General features: G+C 44.1%; 2 protein-coding genes across 5 annotated transcripts in view; one reads left to right on the top strand and one right to left on the bottom strand.

The window, feature by feature from the left end:
* DNAJC21 (DnaJ heat shock protein family (Hsp40) member C21) overlaps nt 1–18,283 on the bottom strand; it is a 33,988-nt gene extending 15,705 nt beyond the window's left edge. For 2 of the 3 annotated variants that reach the window (XR_009258074.1, XM_058717055.1), the window contains exons 1-7: nt 17,988–18,281; nt 8,977–9,070; nt 7,392–7,515; nt 6,521–6,643; nt 5,584–5,888; nt 4,560–4,711; nt 2,159–2,246 (exon numbers count right to left, since the gene is read on the bottom strand). Coding sequence is in view for 2 of the 3 variants with exons in the window: in XM_058717055.1 (XP_058573038.1) it covers nt 2,159–2,246; nt 4,560–4,711; nt 5,584–5,888; nt 6,521–6,643; nt 7,392–7,515; nt 8,977–9,070; nt 17,988–18,084 (983 nt within the window). In the remaining variant the exon portion in view is untranslated. Of the gene's footprint in view, nt 1–2,158; nt 2,247–4,559; nt 4,712–5,583; nt 5,889–6,520; nt 6,644–7,391; nt 7,516–8,976; nt 9,071–17,987 lie in introns of all 3 variants that reach the window. The other variant, XM_058717069.1, reaches the window with a different exon arrangement.
* LOC131504652 (transcription factor BTF3 homolog 4) lies at nt 10,175–11,123 on the top strand. 2 transcript variants are annotated; one of them, XM_058717225.1, is made up of 2 exons: nt 10,175–10,405; nt 10,608–11,123. In XM_058717225.1, the coding sequence occupies exons 1-2, from the start codon at nt 10,238–10,240 to the stop codon at nt 10,674–10,676; spliced, it is 237 nt and encodes a 78-aa protein (XP_058573208.1). In that variant the 5' UTR covers nt 10,175–10,237; the 3' UTR covers nt 10,677–11,123. The 2 variants fall into 2 exon arrangements, with proteins under 2 accessions (XP_058573208.1, XP_058573197.1); XM_058717214.1 differs by having other exon boundaries at nt 10,175–11,123.
* Nucleotides 18,284–20,158: the final 1,875 nt, after the last annotated feature.

Genomic DNA, 20,158 nt, shown 5'->3' with positions numbered 1-20,158 from the left:
TATAAAACATTGAAAAAAATTCACAAATTCATACTGATAATAGACAGAGGAAAGGCAGGGCTCTTATTTATAGCAGAAGACCAAATGAGGACTAATAATATAGCAGGAGCACTGGTACCAGAAAAGCCCCCTTTTGGGACCATTACGGTGGCAACTGGTACAAGGTACAATCATCAGTGAATGCCAAATCTAGAAAATTGTGATGAGGAGCAATATATTTGCCTAACTTTAATCGGTTATTTTTGAGAGAGAGTGTGTGAGAGTGGGGGAGGGGCAGGAAGAGGGAGACAGAATCCGGAGCAGGCTCTTCAGTGTCTGCAGAGACCGACGCAGGCTCGAACTCATGAACCATGAGATCATGACTTTAGCTGAAGTCACTCAACCAACTGAGCCACCCAGGTGCTCAGATACTTGCCTACTTTAAAGTATCTCAGATAAACATCCTATAAAGTAAAATCTATTGCAAGGGAAAAATACACTAACTCTACAGAGTAAAAATTAGACAATGCCTGGACTGGGTGATCAAAATCATTACCACAAGGAAGGTTAGACAGACATCATATGCCTCCAGAAAGGAAACCCTGAGAGCAACACAACATGTCTATGTGGTATTCCAGCTGGAGATACACAACTTGAAACTAAACATGAGGAGACAGACAAACTCAAAAGGATAACTACTCTAATAAAAAAATATTTTAAAGGGCCAGTATACTGGAGTAACAATGGCATAGACAAAGGAACTGGCCCAGATTAAACAAGACTAACTAAATAAATGCAACACATGATCCTAAACTGGATTCTGTGCTGAAGTAGAAAAGAAACTGTACAGGACACTAACACAGATCTACTGCTGAAAGTGGAGTACAGGCCAGTAAAGGAGAGGGAAGCAGTATCAATGTTACAAACTTCCTGAAGTTGACAGCTGTACTGTGATCACGTAACAGAATATACTTATTCTTAAGGAACATGTACTGAAGTACTGAAAGGTAAAAGAGCATTATGGATGTAACCTGCTCTCAAATTAGTCAGGCAAAACCTGTGTGTGTAGAGGGGGGAAGGGGGGAGGGGGGAGAGAAAGGGAGAAAGGGAGGGAGGGAGGAAGAGAATCGTTAAAGCAAATGGGGCAAAATGTTAGCAAGAGGTGAATTGGGTGCTCTATATCTATTCTTGTGACTTGCCTGTAAGTTTGACATTATTTCCGAGTGAAAAATAACTTTTTAGGGTGGCTCAGTCAGTTATGCGTTCGATTCTTGATTTTGGCTCAGGTCATCATCTCACGGTTTGTGAGTTCGAGCCCCACGTCGGGCTCTGTGCTGACAGTACCCAGCCTGCTTGGGATTCTCTCTCTCCCCCTCTCTCTGCCCCTTCCATGTGCTCGCTCTCACTCTCAAAATAAACTTAAAAAAATTATTTAAAAAAACCTGTTTACAAAAATAATTTTCCAAACCTCCTCACTGCTGCTTTTGTTTTCTTGCTTGTTTCTAACGCTCCTGCCCTTGCCACTTCTCTCGCCACTCCACCATTTCTCCCTTCCCTCGGGGTTACACACCAACACCCTTGATGACCCCACACCAGCACTGCCATCCTTTCGTCTCCTGTCTCCTTCACTGCGTGTGTTTTGTTTCTTTGTCCCTTGCTGCCTCTACTTTCATTTTCTGCCCTGGTCCCCCCCGCCCTTTATAATCGAATCCTTTCAAACATTCTCTTTTCCTAGCTGTTCCCCAAAGGCAGAGTCCTTCCGCTTCAGCAGATATGGTCTAGGCAGGACACGTTCCTACGTTGGCAGCAATGGCCCGCACAGGAGCGTGAGGGCGGGAAGGGAGTCTGCCTGCAACAGCAGAGATTAGCTTTGGTCTAGATTAGCTTCTGGTTGTCCGTGTGACTATGCCTTCCTTGTCACAACAAGCAACATTTCTTTCTGGAGACGCATCCATGTTTTAAAAAGCAGCTATTACACAGGAATACTGGCATGAATGAGAATCAGTACAACACGCTTAACTGCTGGTACAGATCCTTCTTCCTCCTCTGTTAGACAGAAACCCCCCAAGAAGACATGGGAGGGCTGGTGTCCAACTGCTACAAGCACTTTCTCTTTAGGACTTTCAGAGTTACACTTCACCCTCAGAAGAAATGGGGAGTTTAAAGATATTAAACGTACGCCTTTTCCGTCTTGAAAGATTTGTCACACGCTGGGCAGTAAAGGTCATCGTACAGCTCAGCATCCTCGACCTCATCACTGTCTCTACCTACAAGAGGGAAGCCGGCAGTAAGAATCCTGGCTGAGTAGAACACAGATCTAAAACATCTCTTTAGTAACGATCTAACATCACACACAAATTAGAAACTGCATTTCTGGAGACAAAACAAACAATGTTACTAGCATTTGATTACTATCTATCTATCTATCTATCTATCTATCTATCTATTTAGAGGGTGCAAGAGACAGTAGAGAGAGAGAATCCCACAAAAGGCAGGGGAGGGGTAAAGAAGGGGAGGGGGGGGACAGAGAGAGGGAAGGAGGGAGGGAGGGAGGGAGGGGGGAAAGAGAGAGAGATTGGGAGGGAGGGAAAGGGAAAGAAGCAGAGCTCACCTGGGGCTCATGTTATTTTTTTTTTTTAACCCAAAGGCGGGCACAAGCTCACCGGGCACAAGCTCACCCAAAGCAGAGCTCGAATTCACCAACTGTGAGATCATGACGCGAGTCGAAGTCAGATGCTTAACTACTGAGCCACCCAGGTGCCTAGGATTTGATTACCTTTTAAAAGCAGTCCTGAATTATAAGGGAAGGCTTCCAAATAAACCATTTTATCTTTCAAGTCCTTCTCACAAATACACTGAAAAGACTCAAAATCTTCTCAAAGTTCTCAGTATGAGCTAAGTTCAGAAAACCAAATGCCGCTTTCATGGTTTTACCACAAAGAAGTTTTTTCAACAAAGGTTTTTTAGTTTACTTCTTGAGCAAGATTTGATGCAAACACATTTATAATTGTAACCTACTCTTAACTGCTTCAATAAACTTAAGCTTGTAACACTCCATCATTATTTGACAGGCTGGTCATAAAATAGCATATTACATGTAAACTTTAGCACGTCCTCACACTCTGTTTTTTCATAAGCTTAGGGCTTTTTTACAACAAATAATTACTACCAATACAGTTCGCAAAATCTAAGCAACTAAAACACTGAATTCAAAGTCTTTGAAAAATCTCATAATCTATCTTTATAAGGAATAAAACAAGTAAGTTGACTGCCACTGAGATCAATAAATGATCCCAAGGTACTCAAATGATCAATAAATGCAATGAGATCAATAAAGATCCCAAGGTACTCTTCTACAGTCTACGTTTTGATTCTTTATATATAGGTGATGTGAATGATTTTGAAGGACATTCTCACTGAAATCATAAATGATCAAAACACATCCTAATATTAACATTTAGCAAATAGTGTTATTGTCCAATTCCCTGTACCCTTTCAATATATCGTGTAAATGAAATAACCTTTGAATAATCAAATATTTAATAAAGATTGTTGGATTTGAAGTCAAAATCTGGATCTAAAAATGGCCATATGTTCTCAGGCCTATGTCCTAGCTTCTCAGTCTTAGTTTCTGCTTCAGTAAAACTGCTATCATTTTATGAGCAAAACGTACATTTAAAGGGTATTGTGTGAGGATCAAGCACACTCTTGTATATAAAAGCACTTCAAAAATTATATAATTCTACCTAATCATGCCACCTCACGTTTATAGACTGCCTTACAATTTTCAAGAGACTTTCACACATACTACTTCTAAGTCGTTAATAAAACATTTCATTTCCTGATCATTTTGAGTAAAGAAAAATCCACCATTTTATCATTCGGGCTACCCACGTGTAGGTAAGGTGAAACTGACTAAGCTGTGTGTAGATCATTCCACGTTATTTCTCGTGGAGCAGCTAGAGACCATGCGGAAGGTCAGGTACTCTCAACAAGGCCTAACCTTGCCTTTCGCGGCAGTCCCGTCCCTTGTGCTGTAACGAGAGAGGCACAGAAATGACACACTACAGCACACCAGGGGGAGACCCTCAACAAAGTGAGAAATGAGAGGAAGAACTTATATAGCTCACAGAGGCTCCTGTACAACATTAGTTTTTCTGGGAAGAGTTGATGTTAAAACTTGACCTATTGCGAGCTTCCCTGCAGTTTTTAAGTAACCAGCAGTCACACCTGTCACTGTGCCCACTTGGCAGATCATGTATGCAGTCAGAAGCACAAACTGTTCAAAACATGGCCAGAAAAGAGTTCACTAATCAAATTATAGGGATCGGACTACTTCAGTGGACTACCTTTGCTTGGCCTATACTGGACTGTTTTTCATCTGAATCATCTGCCACCTTTAAAAACTGGAAGACGTGACATAAAAGTCCGGATTTCCAGCTCTGCTTAAAAAGCAGACAGGCATGAAAACACCAGCCACAGCTGACTGGAACTCCGAGGTCTCCAGGTTTGCATCTGTTCTCCTTTCATCCGCGCATAAAAACATTTACTTTCTAAAGTTTCTTAACGAATGAAGTTACCATCGTGCCCGTCTCTGAGCTCAGGCCCCTCCATTTCATCTTCGGCTGAGCCGTCTCCAAACTCCTTCTCGTAGCGCGCCTCCATCTCCTTGAGCTCCCTCTCCAGGTCGGCCGTGGTCATCCAGCTCTGTTCCTTGTACTGGCCAGCCAGTCTAGACACACAGCATAGTCTCTCACTCAGAAGCAGGTCTGCACACGGTTCGACTTGCTCTTTGGGCTGACAATCCATCCCCTAGAGCTCCTTCCTGCCAAGCCGTCAGCGCTTCCACACTTTTAAAACCTGGGCTTAGTTCCAGCGGGGGCAAAGTCACTGATCTGTTCTGTTATGTGCTTATGTGATTCAAACTGCTTATTAGATGATGGGCTTTGAAACCTAGAACTCTTAGCAAGTTATTAAAAGTCTTGAGGTACTTTGAAATTCTAAGTGTCAAGTAAAGTGCTAATTTTCCAAAGATGAAGCGTGGGGTGGGTAGAATTGAAGAAGTGAGTAATTTTTAGAAGAATGCTCTGGACCCGATGCTCTCACGCTAACTCAAACTTTACAGGCACGAGAATGAACTACATATCTGGAGTACACCGACAGACACAGCATTGCAGTGGGGTGCAAAGCCAGGGCCCTGCACAGACTTCTCGGGCCCAATTCCTGCCTGTGTGACTTCCCGGCTCTGGGATCCTGGACCTCTCTGCCTCACTCCCTCAAAGGAACGAGGATCAAAACCAGAACCTACTTTGCAGATCCGCTGTGAGAAAAGAGCTTAGAACAGGGCCTTGCACGGAGCAAGAATTCAAATTAACAGTCACTATCATTACATCTCACAAGTGTCTGCAAAGGATCTGAAGAATAAAGGGATTCAAAAGAAATACATTTTCATGGTAGATGAAAAACTGTCAACACCAGGATTTAAAAAAACAAGACGAAGCCAGGATGACGATCTGGCCCCCTCTCCCCCTGGAAAGCACCCGTCAGGTCTGGCCCCACACCTCTGCCTGGAAAGGGCCCCGCCACGCATCCCGCATCCCGTACTTGGCCTGCTTTAGCTTCTGCTGCCGCCTCATCTCCTCGGCCTTCCGCGCCTTCTCCGCGTTCTGTTCCTCCACGAGTTTCCGATGCGCCTGCACTCTTTTATCTCTCTTCCGGATGAAAGCTACCAGCTGGCGCACAAGCTCGTTCTTCTCCTTCCTTGCTTTGTCGCGGATCTTTTTGTTTTCTTTTTCCATGGCTCGCTTCTCCCAGCGGTTTGAAGCTTGTCGTGTATCATATTCTTCCTTCCAAGCAAAGTTCTTTTGAGTGCAGAAACTCTGCCAATAAGCGTAGAAAGGATGGACTACCTAGAGACAAAGAAAACAAGTCAAATGCTGTGGTGTAAGATTTTTTCCTTCAGTGAGGCAGCAAAAATCAGTGACACAAAACATCTTTTTCATATACATAGTATCACTACTAATCCATGGAGAAGACAATCCTTTTAAGGCTTTACAGAATAAATCCCTCTCCAGAACAAACTGAAGGAGGCAATTAATGGGATGGGACCATGCTCAATAAACAGGGAAAAGTAAAAACAGAGGCTGTGAGGGAGCTGAAAGCCCCTCCAGAAGGAGAGAGGAAGAAAGTTACAGCACAGGACCCAGAACTAGGAACCAGTCTTTTTAAATAGAGGTGGGGGGGGGCGCCTGGGTGGCGCAGTCGGTTAAGCGTCCGACTTCAGCCAGGTCACGATCTCACGGTCCGTGAGTTCGAGCCCCGCGTCAGGCTCTGGGCTGACGGCTCGGAGCCTGGAGCCTGTTTCCGATTCTGTGTCTCCCTCTCTCTCTGCCCCTCCCCCGTTCATGCTCTGTCTCTCTCTGTCCCAAAAATAAATAAAAAACGTTGCAAAAAAAAAATAAATAAATAAATAAATAAATAGAGGCGGGGGGAGACACTAATAAAATGCTAATTATAAAATGGCAATGCAATCTTCTTTTACCGTGTCATAGTCACTCTGAGAGTCTCCAAAAGTTGGGAAATCCTCCATATCCTCTTCTAACACGGATTCTCGTTCTTCCTTCGCAATCATTTCAAAAACGTTACGATACACCGTATAAAAGCCCTAAAAAAGAGTAGCAGAAACATAAATGCTTATCACTTGTCTGATCACAGAATAAGATTTTAAAATGTAACATGAAAGGGCGCCTGAGTGGCTCAGTCGGTTGGGCGTCCAACTTCGGCTCAGGTCACAATCTCACGGTCCGTGAGTTCAAGCCCCGCGTCGGGCTCTGCGCTGACAGCTCAGAGCCTGGAGCCTGCTTCAGATTCTGTGTCTCCCTCTCTCTCTGCCCCTCCCCCGTTCATGCTCTGTCTCTGTCTCAAAAATAAATACACATTAAAAAAAAATTAAAAAATTAAATGTAACATGAAAACCTTTAATGTTAAGGAATTACAGACTCGAGCTCTGTCACCACAAGAACATTTAGGTTTCAACTGGAGGTTTTCATATGCTGACAGTTTAAATATGAAGCCAATGTGTTTTCAGTTTCCAAAATGAACACTGCTTCACCTGTTATAATTTTAAGAATTCTCTGTGGGACGCATGGGTGGCTCAGTCAGTTAAGTGCCCAACTCTTGGTCTCGGCTCAGGTCATGAATCTCGTAGTTCATGGGTCTGAGCCCCACGCAGGACTCTGAGCTGACAGTTTGGAGCCTGCTTGGGATTCTGTCTCCCACTCTCTCTGCCCCTCCCCCACTCATGCACGTGTCTCTCTCAAAATAAATACGCTTCAAAAAAACAAAGGGAATTCTCTTTATGTTTGAAAGTCTTGTGCTTGATACAAAATTAAGAGTGAGTTCACTTATCTTACCTTTTCATCATCTCCATAACCAGAGTAACAGGTAACAGTGAAATAGTGAAGCAAATCTAAGCTGTCATCTTGATATTCTCCATCAAGCCCACCTTTCAGTAGAGCCTCTCTATGATTATCATACCTAAACAAACAAAACAAATTAGCATCATCAGTGAGTGCTGAGTAAGAATTCAGAAGGACTCCTTACTCTGAAATAGACCAAATATTATTATTATTATACATTTTATTATGTCCAGTCTACAACTGAAAAAAAAAAATTTTAAATATCAACATGAAAAGAATAATCTTTCACAAAACTGCTGATTAAAACTATGACTGCAACTTCTAATATGCCACGGCATTACACAGTACTAGTCCATCCGAACGATGGAATTTAACAAGCCAGGGAATTCCCAGGACACTCCCAGAAAAGCAGCTGCATTTTACTAAAGTCAGCACTGGACATAACCTGCTCTATAGACTCCTTATACATTCGTGATCAGATCTACCACCAACATCGACCAGAACAAGACTCTTTGTAGGGTTATGTAAACAGTCTAGGAGCTTCACACACACACAATCACTCTTTATGATAACTCTGTAACGTTAGTTCTTACCCCTAAAGACAGAAGAGGAAATTGAAGCTCAGCGATATTTAATAACTTGCTGTCCATCATCACAAACCCAATAAGTAGCAAAGCTCAGGCCTCCTGCACCCGAAGGGCTGTGCTCCCAGCCACAGTGCAGCCAGGCCTGCAGGCAGCAAGACTGTTAATAGACAGGGGCTTCAGAAGAAAGGACAAGAGAGTCCTTAGGACAAGGAGAAGAGCACAGAGCCAAGGAAGTCAGGAAAGAATTTAAGCATTCTCTAAGGCCAGATCTCCAAATTCTTAGGGAGGAGAAACATGTAGGATTCTCTCTGATTTTTATATAAAAGACAATTTGTGACCATTTTTCTTTACAGCCTTTCTCCCTGACAGCCAGCCATGTGCTGTACATTTTTTAACACACAGAAGACTCCCACAACAGCACCGAACCCTCAGGTGCTCTTCGTAACAGCAGGATCTTACACAGTTACGTTGGGGCTTAAAACCTATTCCTTTGTAGCAAAGAGTTCATCAAGGATCTGAAAACTCAACTTTAAACCCAGAAATTCTTGTATCAGGTCAGCATAAGTAAAAGTATCCATCATAGATGTAGTAGCTTAACTCAATTTCTTCATATGAAGTAGTTCTTAGAGAAGCCTTGCAATTCTTGCATTGACACGTATGTGTTTTTTAAGGACAAGTCAATATGCTTGTCCAACACCAGTAAGTTTGTCATACACCAAAGAGATCCCATTTAATGAGAAGTTACGTCACGGGTATCAAAGTTAAATCCGTTTAATATTGCCAAACTTTGTCCCATCACCCATAAAATGAATCACCTCTAAGGTTCCTTCAACCTTAATACTACATTTTATATAACGAATAGCTGAGAGACGCCTCAGAACACACCGAAACATCTAACGTCCACGTCTATATATGATGTATTTTTTAAATCCTCTACTGATCACTCCTTCCAAGAAAACACACTAAGATAGGAGGGACAGTGTGACGCTCACCATGCTCTTTCCTGAGGGTCACTCAACACGTCGTACGCTGCTTGGATTAACTTAAATTGTTCAGCTGCTTCTGCGGCATTATCCAGATTCTTATCTGTGAAAATAAAGTCACAGATATTTAGACATCAAACAAGTAGAGGACAGTATCTGAAAGGGACCTCTTTCATCACAAATGTCATAAACAGATGAGGTGTGTACAAAACAAAGGAAAACAACCAGGGAAAGGCCAAGAGACCTGGGTGAGAGTTGATAATCAGAATCTGTGAGAAGTATCTACTTGAGTGGAAATTTCATGCTTTCCCCTCAGCCGTGGTGCATCCCTGAGTACTCAAACTGGATAGCCACCAGCAGAAAACCCTGACTAGTACACATTTTCAGAAAAAGCAAAACATATATATCAAACCAGTTACAGACAACTTAGTATTATGTTTACTCTTCACACTGTTTTTCTTTCTCATCAACATATATCAAAATAAACCTCATAAAGCTTTAAAATATATATATTAATTATTCTTCCCTTAGCTGTGCTTCCTTAACTACAGAATTCAGGGAACATCTTTGCCTCAGGGAGGTGGCCAGCTTGTAAGACGGCCCCCAAGGGCCCCCAAGGATCCCCAGCTCCCGGCATTCACACCCTGTGTAGTCCCCTCACAGGTCACCAGGGGTGGTCTGTGTGACCAACCAACAGTAGGCAGCAGAAAGGATGACAGCATGGTAAGTTACTTCTGAGATTAGTTTTAAAAAGACTGTAGTTTCCATCTTGGACTCTTGCTCTGTCTTGGGTCACTCTGGGAGTAGCCGGATGCCACAGCATGAGGACACTCAGGTGGCCCACGTGGAGAATGGAGGCCTGTGGCCCGTAGCCAGCAAGGAAAGGAGGCGTGGCAATACCATGTGAGATTGAAAGTGGGTTTTCCCACTGAAGATACGACCTCATGAGAAACCCTGAGCCAAAACCACTAGCTAAGCCATTCCCACTCTGAACCTCAGAAACTGAGTCCATGATGAACATGTTTGCTGTGTCTGTTGTTTTAAGCCCTAAGTTTTTGGTAATTTGTTATGTAGTAACAGATCAGTAATATGCTTAGGAAGTTAAATGTTTGAATCTACTATGAAGCATTCCAAAATTTCATAAGCTACAACTCAATACTTGCCCTCTAAGACTGGAGGAAAAGTGTGATAGAAACATACTCCCGAGCCATCTTGCTCTTGCCGCGTGCTGTTGTTGGAGGACCCTCCCTGCTTCAGATTTACCAACAGCATGAATCAAGAAAAGTTAGCCAAACTTCAGGCTCAGGTCCGGATAGGGGGCAAGGGTACAGCTCGCAGAAAGAAGAAGGTGGTACATAGAACAGCTACAGCTGATGACAAAAAACTTCAGAGTTCTCTAAAAAAACTGGCTGTGAATAATATAGCTGGTATTGAAGAGGTGAACATGATTAAAGATGATGGGACAGTTATCCATTTCAACAATCCCAAAGTCCAAGCTTCCCTTTCTGCTAACACCTTTGCAATTACTGGTCATGCAGAAGCCAAACCAATCACAGAAATGCTTCCTGGAATATTAAGTCAGCTTGGTGCTGACAGCTTAACAAGTCTTAGGAAGTTAGCTGAACAGTTCCCTCGGCAAGTGTTGGATAGCAAAGCACCAAAACCAGAAGACATTGATGAGGAGGATGATGATGTTCCAGATCTCGTAGAAAATTTTGATGAGGCATCGAAGAATGAAGCTAACTAAAAAATTTTTTCTGGTGTTTGGAAGCTGGCATGGACTAGATTTAACAAATCAGCTATGTGGTTCCAAAGTTTTACAGACATGGAGAACATCAACTGTTACTAGTTCAGTAATATAAATATTTTGTATATTAATAATGCTGTTTGTTCAGCATTTTTCGGTCATTTGATTTTGCATTTTGCACTTCCTCCCAGGATCTATTCTTTTGGTCAAAATACGAAGTATTGGTGCAGTTTGAGGGTGTTTTGGTGTTTGATTCTCAGTTTTTTGTTTTGTTTTTTGTTGGAGTATTTTTGGTGTGTGTATGTGTATGTATGTGTGTGGGTATGTGTGTATACAGTGGAGAGCAAATTGGAAAACAGTTCTATTTATCCTCCTTCTTCCCCCAGTAGAAATAAAACAGATCTTTACATTTAACAAAAAAAAAAAAAAAAAAAAAAAAAAAAAAAAAAAAAAAAAAAAGAAACATACTCCCTACGAAGAATCTTGCAGCCTTAGAATAATAAGACCTTCGGGGCGCCTGGGTGGCGCAGTCGGTTAAGCGTCCGACTTCAGCCAGGTCACGATCTCGCGGTCTGTGAGTTCGAGCCCCGCGTCAGGCTCTGGGCTGATGGCTCGGAGCCTGGAGCCTGTTTCCGATTCTGTGTCTCCCTCTCTCTGCACCTCCCCCGTTCATGCTCTGTCTCTCTCTGTCCCAAAAATAAATAAAAAACGTTGAAAAAAAAAATCTTTAAAAAAAAAAAAAAAGAATAATAAGACCTTCAAGGACATCCTGCCTCCTCTTTTTAGGTACCATCACACTGGTGCCCAGTCCTTCAGGTGATATTCTGCTCAACTATCACTGACGATACTTTCTCAAACGCACCAATTTGCCACGGCTCTTAAGATACTTTTTAAAAAATGTTTATTTATTTATTTTGAGGGAGAGCATGTGGGTGCAAGCAGGGGAGGGGCAGAGAGAGAGAGACTCTCAAGCAGGCTCCACGCTGTCAGCACAGAGCTCTACGAGGGGCTCAAACTCATGAACTATGAGATCATAACCTGAGCCCAAACCAAGAGTCAGACACTCAACCAACTGAGCCACCCATGAACCCCAAAGATACTTTAACATAAAAAGTTTTCCATATTATTTTAGAATCACGGCCCCGTTAAATTGGAAGAAAAAAAAATCTCCATCCCTGCAGCCTAACTATAAATGAAAAGTAATATGATGCAAGTCTAAATCCCTTTCCACACCATAGTCCATCTGAAGACAGCCAACGGTCATCTCATAGTCAACCTTCTCCCTGCACGGAATATTCCCATTTCTTAGGGCACACCACAATCCCCTACCTCCGATACAGTTAAAGACAGGCACCAATAATCAAGGAGCCAGTCATTACTTCCTTTTCTTCACACTCTACTTTTAATCACTACAGCTCATTGCATTAACCTTCGGTGACATCATTACCTCATGCTGAATTTACAGCTAACAAAGTTTCAAGTCTTTTGCATATTACTGACAAGCCAACTAACAACTATATAATGGACTTTTTAAAATTCAGATATAGCTCAAGAGGCGCCTGGGTGGCTCAGTCGGTTAAACATCTGACTTTTAATTTTGGTTCAGGTCATGATCTCAAGGTTCAGGAGACTGAGCCTGAGTCAGGCTGGCATCAGGCTCCATGCTGGGATTCTCTCTCTCCCTCTCTGCCCCACCCTCACTCATACTCTCTTTCTCTCTCTCTCTCTCACACACACACTCTCTCAAAATAAATAAATAAACTTAAAAAAAAACAACCCACTCAGATAAAGCTCTTAATCCATTCTGTGGCAAGCACTAAATGCTAGATCGTCCAACACCTCTCCCCTTTCCTCTTGCAGCCTCTACTGTGGAGGCTGGATAAGCGAAAGTACTTACTTTCCCAGCCTCCCTTGCGGCTAGAATGGCCCTATGACATAGTTCCGACCAATGAGACGACAGCAGAAGTCTACTAGTCTTTCCTTGCATGTGGACATGATGTTTGGTGCTTCAGCAGCCATCTTGAGACCACTGAAACATGAACTACTGAAACAATGCCAGCAGGAACCTACCTCCAAGCCTTCTCGCAGTGAGAGAGTGAGAGAGAGAAAGAGAGAGAGAACCTTCTTAATTTTTTGTAAGCCACTGCAGCTAGGTTTTCTGTTATTTCCAATGAACACAATAAAACCTTGGATAGCAAGTAACTTGTTCTGCGAGCGTTCCACAAGATGAGAAAACATTTCTAGTACATTTTAACTTGACAAACAAGTGATGTCTTGCAATACAAGTAGCACATGATGCCAAAGGTCACATGAACACAAATGAACCAATGGTTTCTGAAATTCGCTTTAATATAGGAGTGCTTTGGATTACAAGCATGTTTCCAGAACAAATTATGCTCGCAAGCTAAGGCTTTACTGTACTACCAAATTCCGTTTTGTTGTGGCCCTGCTGCATCAGGTTTTAGGTAACACAGGACACTCAGTGCCCTGTTGTAATTATTTTAAATTTTGATTACCACTCTGCGAAAGATACTAGTAGTTGTCTACACCGTATCTAGTCTCATCTTCTTTCTAACAAAACCCTGATTTTGTTCACAGTGGTAAAGTACCCAGTTAAAACATTCACCGCCCCAGAATTTCTTGAGGTTGGGGATATCAGGTGACCCAGGTTTAGCCAAGGAGATACAAACACAAGCCTACCAATTGAAACTTCCCAGGAAAGGTTTTATTTTCCCCATGAAACGAATGGGCTTTGGTGGCATTCACTTTTTGCCCTTAACCCAGCCCAAAGCCAGGGTATAAGGCCTACAGGTGATGCTGAGGATTGAGACAGAGACTGCTAGTTCATCCCCTTCTCCCAGTAACAAGTGAACCCTGATTTTGTGGTGGGCATCTGGTCCTGTAATAAAAACTCCATTTCTCAGTCTCCTTTGAAGCTGGGGCAGGACCGTGACTAAGCTGTCATTGAACACGTGTAAAAGTGCTCTATGACAGCTTTTAAAAGTCTTCCTTGAAAGGCAACTGGCAGGCACTCTCCGTCCCTGCTCTCTCCTCTCCTCCTCCACTCTGCTCTCTGGGATCCCCAACTGCCACCCTGGACAGCAAGTGAGGGCCCACCTACGAGCGGCTGAGCAGAGTCCACGGACCCGGTGGAGGAGAACTGCTCCATGGCAGCCTGCCTGTCTCAGCACCTCTCCGTGAGAGAGCAACAAACTATCTTTGAGGCTTAATTGCTTATACTTGGTGCGAGTGCTCAAGCCTTCTGGTCAGGACCCTGGAGCAGGTCTTTGAAGGTTTCATCAAGCAGCCGGGGCTACCAAGCTGGGCCACCGGTGGATTCCTTGCTAGGTGAGAAAAACAAAACTACCTGGTTTAGTTACTGCAGCCAGCCTCCCGTCACACACAGCTCAACACAGTCCTGATCTGCCTTCAAGGGAAGAGTCCAGCTAAGAACGCTCATGATTTCTACATCTTCATCAAATCATTCATAAACTTTTTGTCAGATAAATAAAAAAGCACAGTCCAAATTACAGAGGGGTGGCAGAAAATGCCAGCAAATAAACCTTCCCACATAAAACAAAAAAGGTGACTGGGGGAGGTAGGTGGGTGGTTCTTCTTCACCTTTTAATCAGTACTGTACTTTGTTGTCCCGTTTCTTCCCACTCCCTTCCTTCCTCCCCCAAAGAAATGTGGAGAAAGCTCAAGCTTTTAAACACATGAAGTCCGTCAATGCACCAGCTGAAAATAAGATCTAACCCCTTACTGAAGCATCTTTCTTAAATATTTTTTTCAGTCTGTCATATGGCTTTTTATTTCACTTAAATATACCTGAAAGGGTTGACCATGTTAAACTGGGATCTAAAATACAATTGCAGTAAGTTAAAAAGCAATAATAAAGAAACAGAAAGCCCACATTTATTACTAGCCACATGCAAAGGCCACAGGCATTGCAAATCCAGCTGAAAAAGTTTAAAAGACATTCTCACACTATTCTTTGTGCTTTTCTCCTGATCCCCTGACACTCTCTTCTATTCCCTCCTAAACATTTTTACAGTGCCTTCTGGAAGATTTCATGGATTGAGCCTTTTACGTCCTGCCTTGATGGAGGCCAGGCTCCCTTAAAACACCACTTCCCCGTTGGCTTCCCTCTCGGGCCCCTTCAGCTGCAGCCCTCACAGGGCAGGGCTGGTGCTGGAGCCGCATCCTCCTGGTTCCTGGCCTCTGGTCCTTTACTCATCCCCGAGGGCAAACTAGCATTCCTTCCAGACTATTCATTGGCCACCACCCACCTTCTTCCCCTTCTCACTGTCCAAGCATCTCTCAACCCCTCCTCCACTTAACTCACTAAGAATTCTGGCACTTGGCTCGAGTTCCATCCCCAAGTCCCATCATCACCATGGGTCTTCAATGTACCTTGACCTTCTGGTCTCCCTACCTCCAGTCTTGCCTGCTCCAATGTACTCTCTCCATAACAGCCAGAGAGATGCTCGAAAAACAAAAACCCCTGCTTCCAACTCTTCAGTGGCTTCCCAATGCCCTGTGGTGAAAATCCAATCTGCCTAATCCAGTTTACCCCAACCTCCAAGACCTGGCTGCTGGCCACCTGGCCATGCTTATGTCTTTTCCCTTCCTGCACTCTGCCATGCTTTGTCTTGCCTCCCTCCACCTGTATTCCCTGCTTTCTGGTGTTAGGTCTCACCTTAGAAGTCCCTTCTTCAGAGATGAACATCTATCCCACCCATAACAAACTTAGTCCAGGTCATGTATGTGTGCTGATAAGCATCTTCTATTTGCTCTCATATGGCTCTTATCTCACCAGACTGAAATTGCCTGTTTTCCTGTGACTCCCTGAAGACTATACGTGCCGGGAGAAGGCAGGGACCATTCCTGTCTCATTTACACAGTAAAGTGCTCAGGGCAGTCATCTGATAAAAGCCTTCCCTTCACTAGGCAGTACTGTTCACCCTGAGAATTATTTTCAGTTGCTCAATTAAAAAAAAAAAAAAAAAACAGAAGAAATTACCTTTAACAATGAAAAATGAGCAGCCTTTCACCTTGAGGTACAAATCATTCTTTGAAGAAAAGTCCATACATCAACCTCAGAAACATCTAACATGGGACCTTGCTCATAGAATGAAATTAAACATTTGCCGAGTGACGAACTGAACAAATTAACAAGCCAGCACAGCAAAGTATATCAGAATCATGTATCTCCTGGAAGAGTATGTATTCTTTAAAGGTATAAGCATCTTCAAACCAAGAGATATTTAGGATGCTATGACTTATGATGGCATTCAGAGAAGATATTCACATTTAGTTACTAATTGGTTTGGTTTCAAAATAGTTAACTGATGTTTTTAATTAACATTTGCATACTTCTTCCTTGCACTGATTTCCAATTAATCACCAAATCTGGTCATTTTTCCTTTACAGCATCTCTTCGACCCAGCCCTGCCCTTCCCTCACACTGATCCCCAACCTGGCTTGGGCCCCTATTTGTCACAGTGGACTCTAACGGACTTCTGTCTCTCTTTAATCCACTCAGTTCCCATCACAGTACCTCCTCAAGATATCTTAATAAAATCAGCTTCAACCCTCCATTATCATAAAAACAAATTTCACAGTCCTTAGCCTAACATTCAAGACCCTTTACAATCTAATCTTAAAACTACTTATCAAAAACATCGGAACACTGTCATCAAAATGTATGTATTGGGTCACAAGCATTAATCCTTTCTCACACTTTCCCAGCCAGAGAGTCAAGGAATTCCTAACTTCCTTCTAATTCCTAATTCAATTTCTGATGACAACCTCTATTACTCTAAGAATATGTTTCTATGCTGTTTTTGTATTTACTAATTTTGGATATAGCTACTGACTTCCTGCTGTAACAAACGTTTAGCTTACTTCTTCCTTTCCAATACACATGTTTAGCTCCTCTGTGGGTAATCATTACCACTTTAAGTAACAAACCCATACCTTGATTTCTTGTTCCATCACCTACAGACATTACCTTCCGACTCTGAGTCCCAGGCCCTTCTTTCAGCTCTTCTCCCAACCCATATTTTCAGATTTCCAGGAAACACTGCCTTCGTTCAAACCATCCCCTGGGCCATCTTCTGTCCACCATGATGCTCTTCCTCTTCCCTCTACTGTTAAGTTCACTTTTCCCAATTCCATTCCTTTAGGATCCAGCTAAAATCCAGGCTTCTGTGCCAACGGGAAGCCTCGCTGCCTCTCAAGACACAGTGAAAACTCCCTCCCCTGAATCCCTGGGGCATTTGTAAGTTGTTCTATCAATCCAACTACCAATTGTGTATGTTCTGCTGTTTGGTTTGCACTTGTAGCTGCCTTTTCCTGGCGTAGGGCATATTTTCCCAGCAACACTCTTGAAGTCTCTTAGCATTTCAGAATCTTACTATGGTGACCTGCGTGTACTGGAGACTCTATAAATGCGCTTACTGATTAGTGCTAATGTGTAAACCTCTTATAAACCTCAAAAAGCTGACATTCGACTACAGCCTTAGTTTCCCAGTCTGTAAGATCAGATTACTTCACAAAGGTCACACAGGCCTGAACTACCACCAAATAAAACATCCAAAGGAAACATACTTCTAAGTACACAAACTTCACTAGGGAAGACACCCAATTAAAACTCAATCTGCAGAACATTCGAAGTGGAGTACAGGGTTTGTACTTCAACAGCTTACTTGGAGAGGGAAAAAAAAAAAAAAGGCACAGCTATTTAAAAGACATTTTACTAGTTTGTCTAAATTTCAATAAGGGTCCATAAATTACACGTGGGTAGCTGGGACTCCGTGATGAAGTTAAAATCCAGCTAGCTGAGCGGCCGGGACTCAAGCAAGGGCCAAGCCAGAGAACCCACGACTCCTCCTTCGGTGGTGTTGGCGAAGGGGTGGGAGGAGCGGGTGAAGTCGGTACAATGTTGTCCTTCCCATCAGGTGGCCTCGCGGGAAGCGTCGGGTGGGGTGGGGGCGCCTGGGAGGGGACGGGGTGCTGGGGGCTCCAGCGAAGCCTAGGGTAGAGGGATGCATCCACTGAGGCGCGGAGCGGACGCCCAGCGAGAGGAGCACTGCGCAGGGGCACCTGGCGGGGACCGGGCCGGTCTCCAGGACGAGGGAAGTTACAGGTTCGGTAGGTCGAGATTGGCCAGGGTCTCGGAGTTATTCCGGGGAGAAGGGTGGGAAGGGTGGGAAGGGTGGGAAGGGTGGAGGGGCTTTTGCTAGGGCTGCGGCGGTTGCGGAGTAGTTACCCGGGTGCCATTTCAGGGCCAGCTTCCGATAGGCCTTCTTGAGCTCCTCTTCGCTGGCGTCGCGCCGCACCCCTAGCGCCTCGTAGTGACACTTCATCGCCCGACCGGGCAGGGGGCTGGGGCCGGGGCCCGGGGCGGGGCCGGGGCCCGGGCCCGGGCCGAAGTGGTGGCGACGGCGCTGCTGATTCTCTTCGGCGGCGGGAGTCCGGCGCCCGCACCGGGCCAGCCAGCGAGCGCGGCGGCGGCGGCGGCAGCGGCGCCGGACGGCGGAGGCGCGCGGCGGCGACAGGCGGCGCGGGCTGCGGCACGCGGGCGCAAGGAGGGGGCGGTGCCGGCGGCCGCGGCTCCGCATGGGCGGGGGGAGGGCTCGGTTCCGGGAAAAGCTACGCGAGAGGGAGGCGGGGCCACGGCGGGTGGGAGGCGGAGCCGCGGCCGGATGGAGGCAGGGCCACGGCAGGTGCGAGGCGGGGCCGCGGCGGGATGAAGGCGGGGCCGCCTGCAGGTGGGAGGCGGGGTCACGGTAGGCGTCATTGTGAGGGGCACAGAAGGCGGTCAGTGTAAGGTGCACCTACTGGGCAGCCCACCTGAGGGCTGACAGGAGTCTGATGGGATTCTGGAAAACATCTTGTTTTCTGAAGATAATTTCTCAGCAGAGCCTGTTTTTACAGATGAGGCAACCCGGGCTCGAAGTAGTCGAGTGACTTGCTCAGGCCTCCCCAACTAATCAATGGCTGGATTCAGTTGGATGGAACACCAGGTTTTTTAACTCTTCGATTCTCTTTTTCAGCTGCCAATTATCGCAATCTCTAACACTGTTCATCCTGACCCACATGCAGAGAAATAACAGTAAATATAAGCCTTAAACTGGAACAATGTGAGAGAGCACCAAGACATTTAAGTAACACACCAAATGTCTTACCACCAGTATGGATAAAATTGTGCTGACCCATCCATCCATCACTCTTTAATCCTAACTTTCTGGCTTCTCAAACTACATTTCCAAGATTGGTAAAGAATGCAGTTAAGGGATCGTATTTAACCAATTTTTGTTAATCCGACCGGTACACTATTACAGGATGGACGACCTGTACAACTGCTCCAATTTGAGGTGTCAAAATAGTATCCTAATTGTCATTAAAATATATTGGTGAAATATATACACCAACATTATTTCATTGTAATGTGGAATGTTTACGTACATCAGTTGTTAGGCGTAGATTTTGTCAACCATGTACAGTTAGAGAAGGGGGTGGCTCTATTGCTAAGATCTATTGTACAAGGTTGTCCCTTGCTTAATAGCCTGCCCCCTGCACCTTATCAAAACAAGCCAACCCTAAACCTCATTTTCCCCACACAGTCCAACCAACTCACACTCAAAATTCATACTCCTGCCTCTTTTTCAAAGAAGGAAGATACTATACAGCCTTAGTTTGTAAACTGGCAATGGAGAGGGATTGAAGAGTTTCACTACAGGGAAAAATGGAAACTTTCCCCTTTGGAGAATGGGACTGGGGGCAAGGAGACAAAAATTGACACAACTTTTTTCTTCCTCCGACTACATCTGGTTTTGCTTACAACCTGCCAGTCATTTGCCTTTCTCCTGAAAGAAGAGGGATGTTTTTCCTGTAATATTGTATAGAGATGTAAAGACAATTACACTGGATATAAATTTGTTTAAAGGATTACCTTTATTATGTAAGTTGACTTCTAAATGAACAGGACTTGAAAGAGGAATTCTCATTCAAATGAGGCACCCACATAAATGACTGTGAAAGGTAATTTGGGATAGGAAAATATGTAGAAACTGATAATCAAAAGTGTTAAATGGAAATTCCACTACAACTCTAAAACACCTCCAAAACTGTTAAAAATTTGGGTCTTCACTCAAACTCCTAACTTGTTGAGCCAGTTTTTCTTATAACCTATAATTAATTTATTAGGATATGGGTGTTTAAATTCAAATCATGAATACAACTTCTTTTCATCCTGGGATATATTTAATTGCCTAAATAAATAAGCTACCTCCCCCCCCCCCCCCCCCCCCCGCACTTAACCAGATTTAGCCTTCATTAACCACACACAAGTATTTAAACTGAACCTCTGGGGGGCGCCTGGGTCAAACAGCTGACTCTTGATCTCACAGTTTGTGGGTTCAAGCCCAACACTGGGCT

The sequence above is a fragment of the Neofelis nebulosa genome, chromosome 1 (genome assembly GCF_028018385.1).
Source record: "Neofelis nebulosa isolate mNeoNeb1 chromosome 1, mNeoNeb1.pri, whole genome shotgun sequence".
Taxonomy (NCBI): domain Eukaryota; kingdom Metazoa; phylum Chordata; class Mammalia; order Carnivora; family Felidae; genus Neofelis; species Neofelis nebulosa.
This window is presented reverse-complemented; position numbering and strand designations above follow the sequence as displayed.

What these genes read in the sequence shown, in the direction of transcription:
- LOC131504652 (XM_058717214.1), top strand. Translation starts at nt 10,238, where the DNA reads ATGAATCAAGAAAAGTTAGCCAAACTTCAGGCTCAGGTCCGGATAGGG.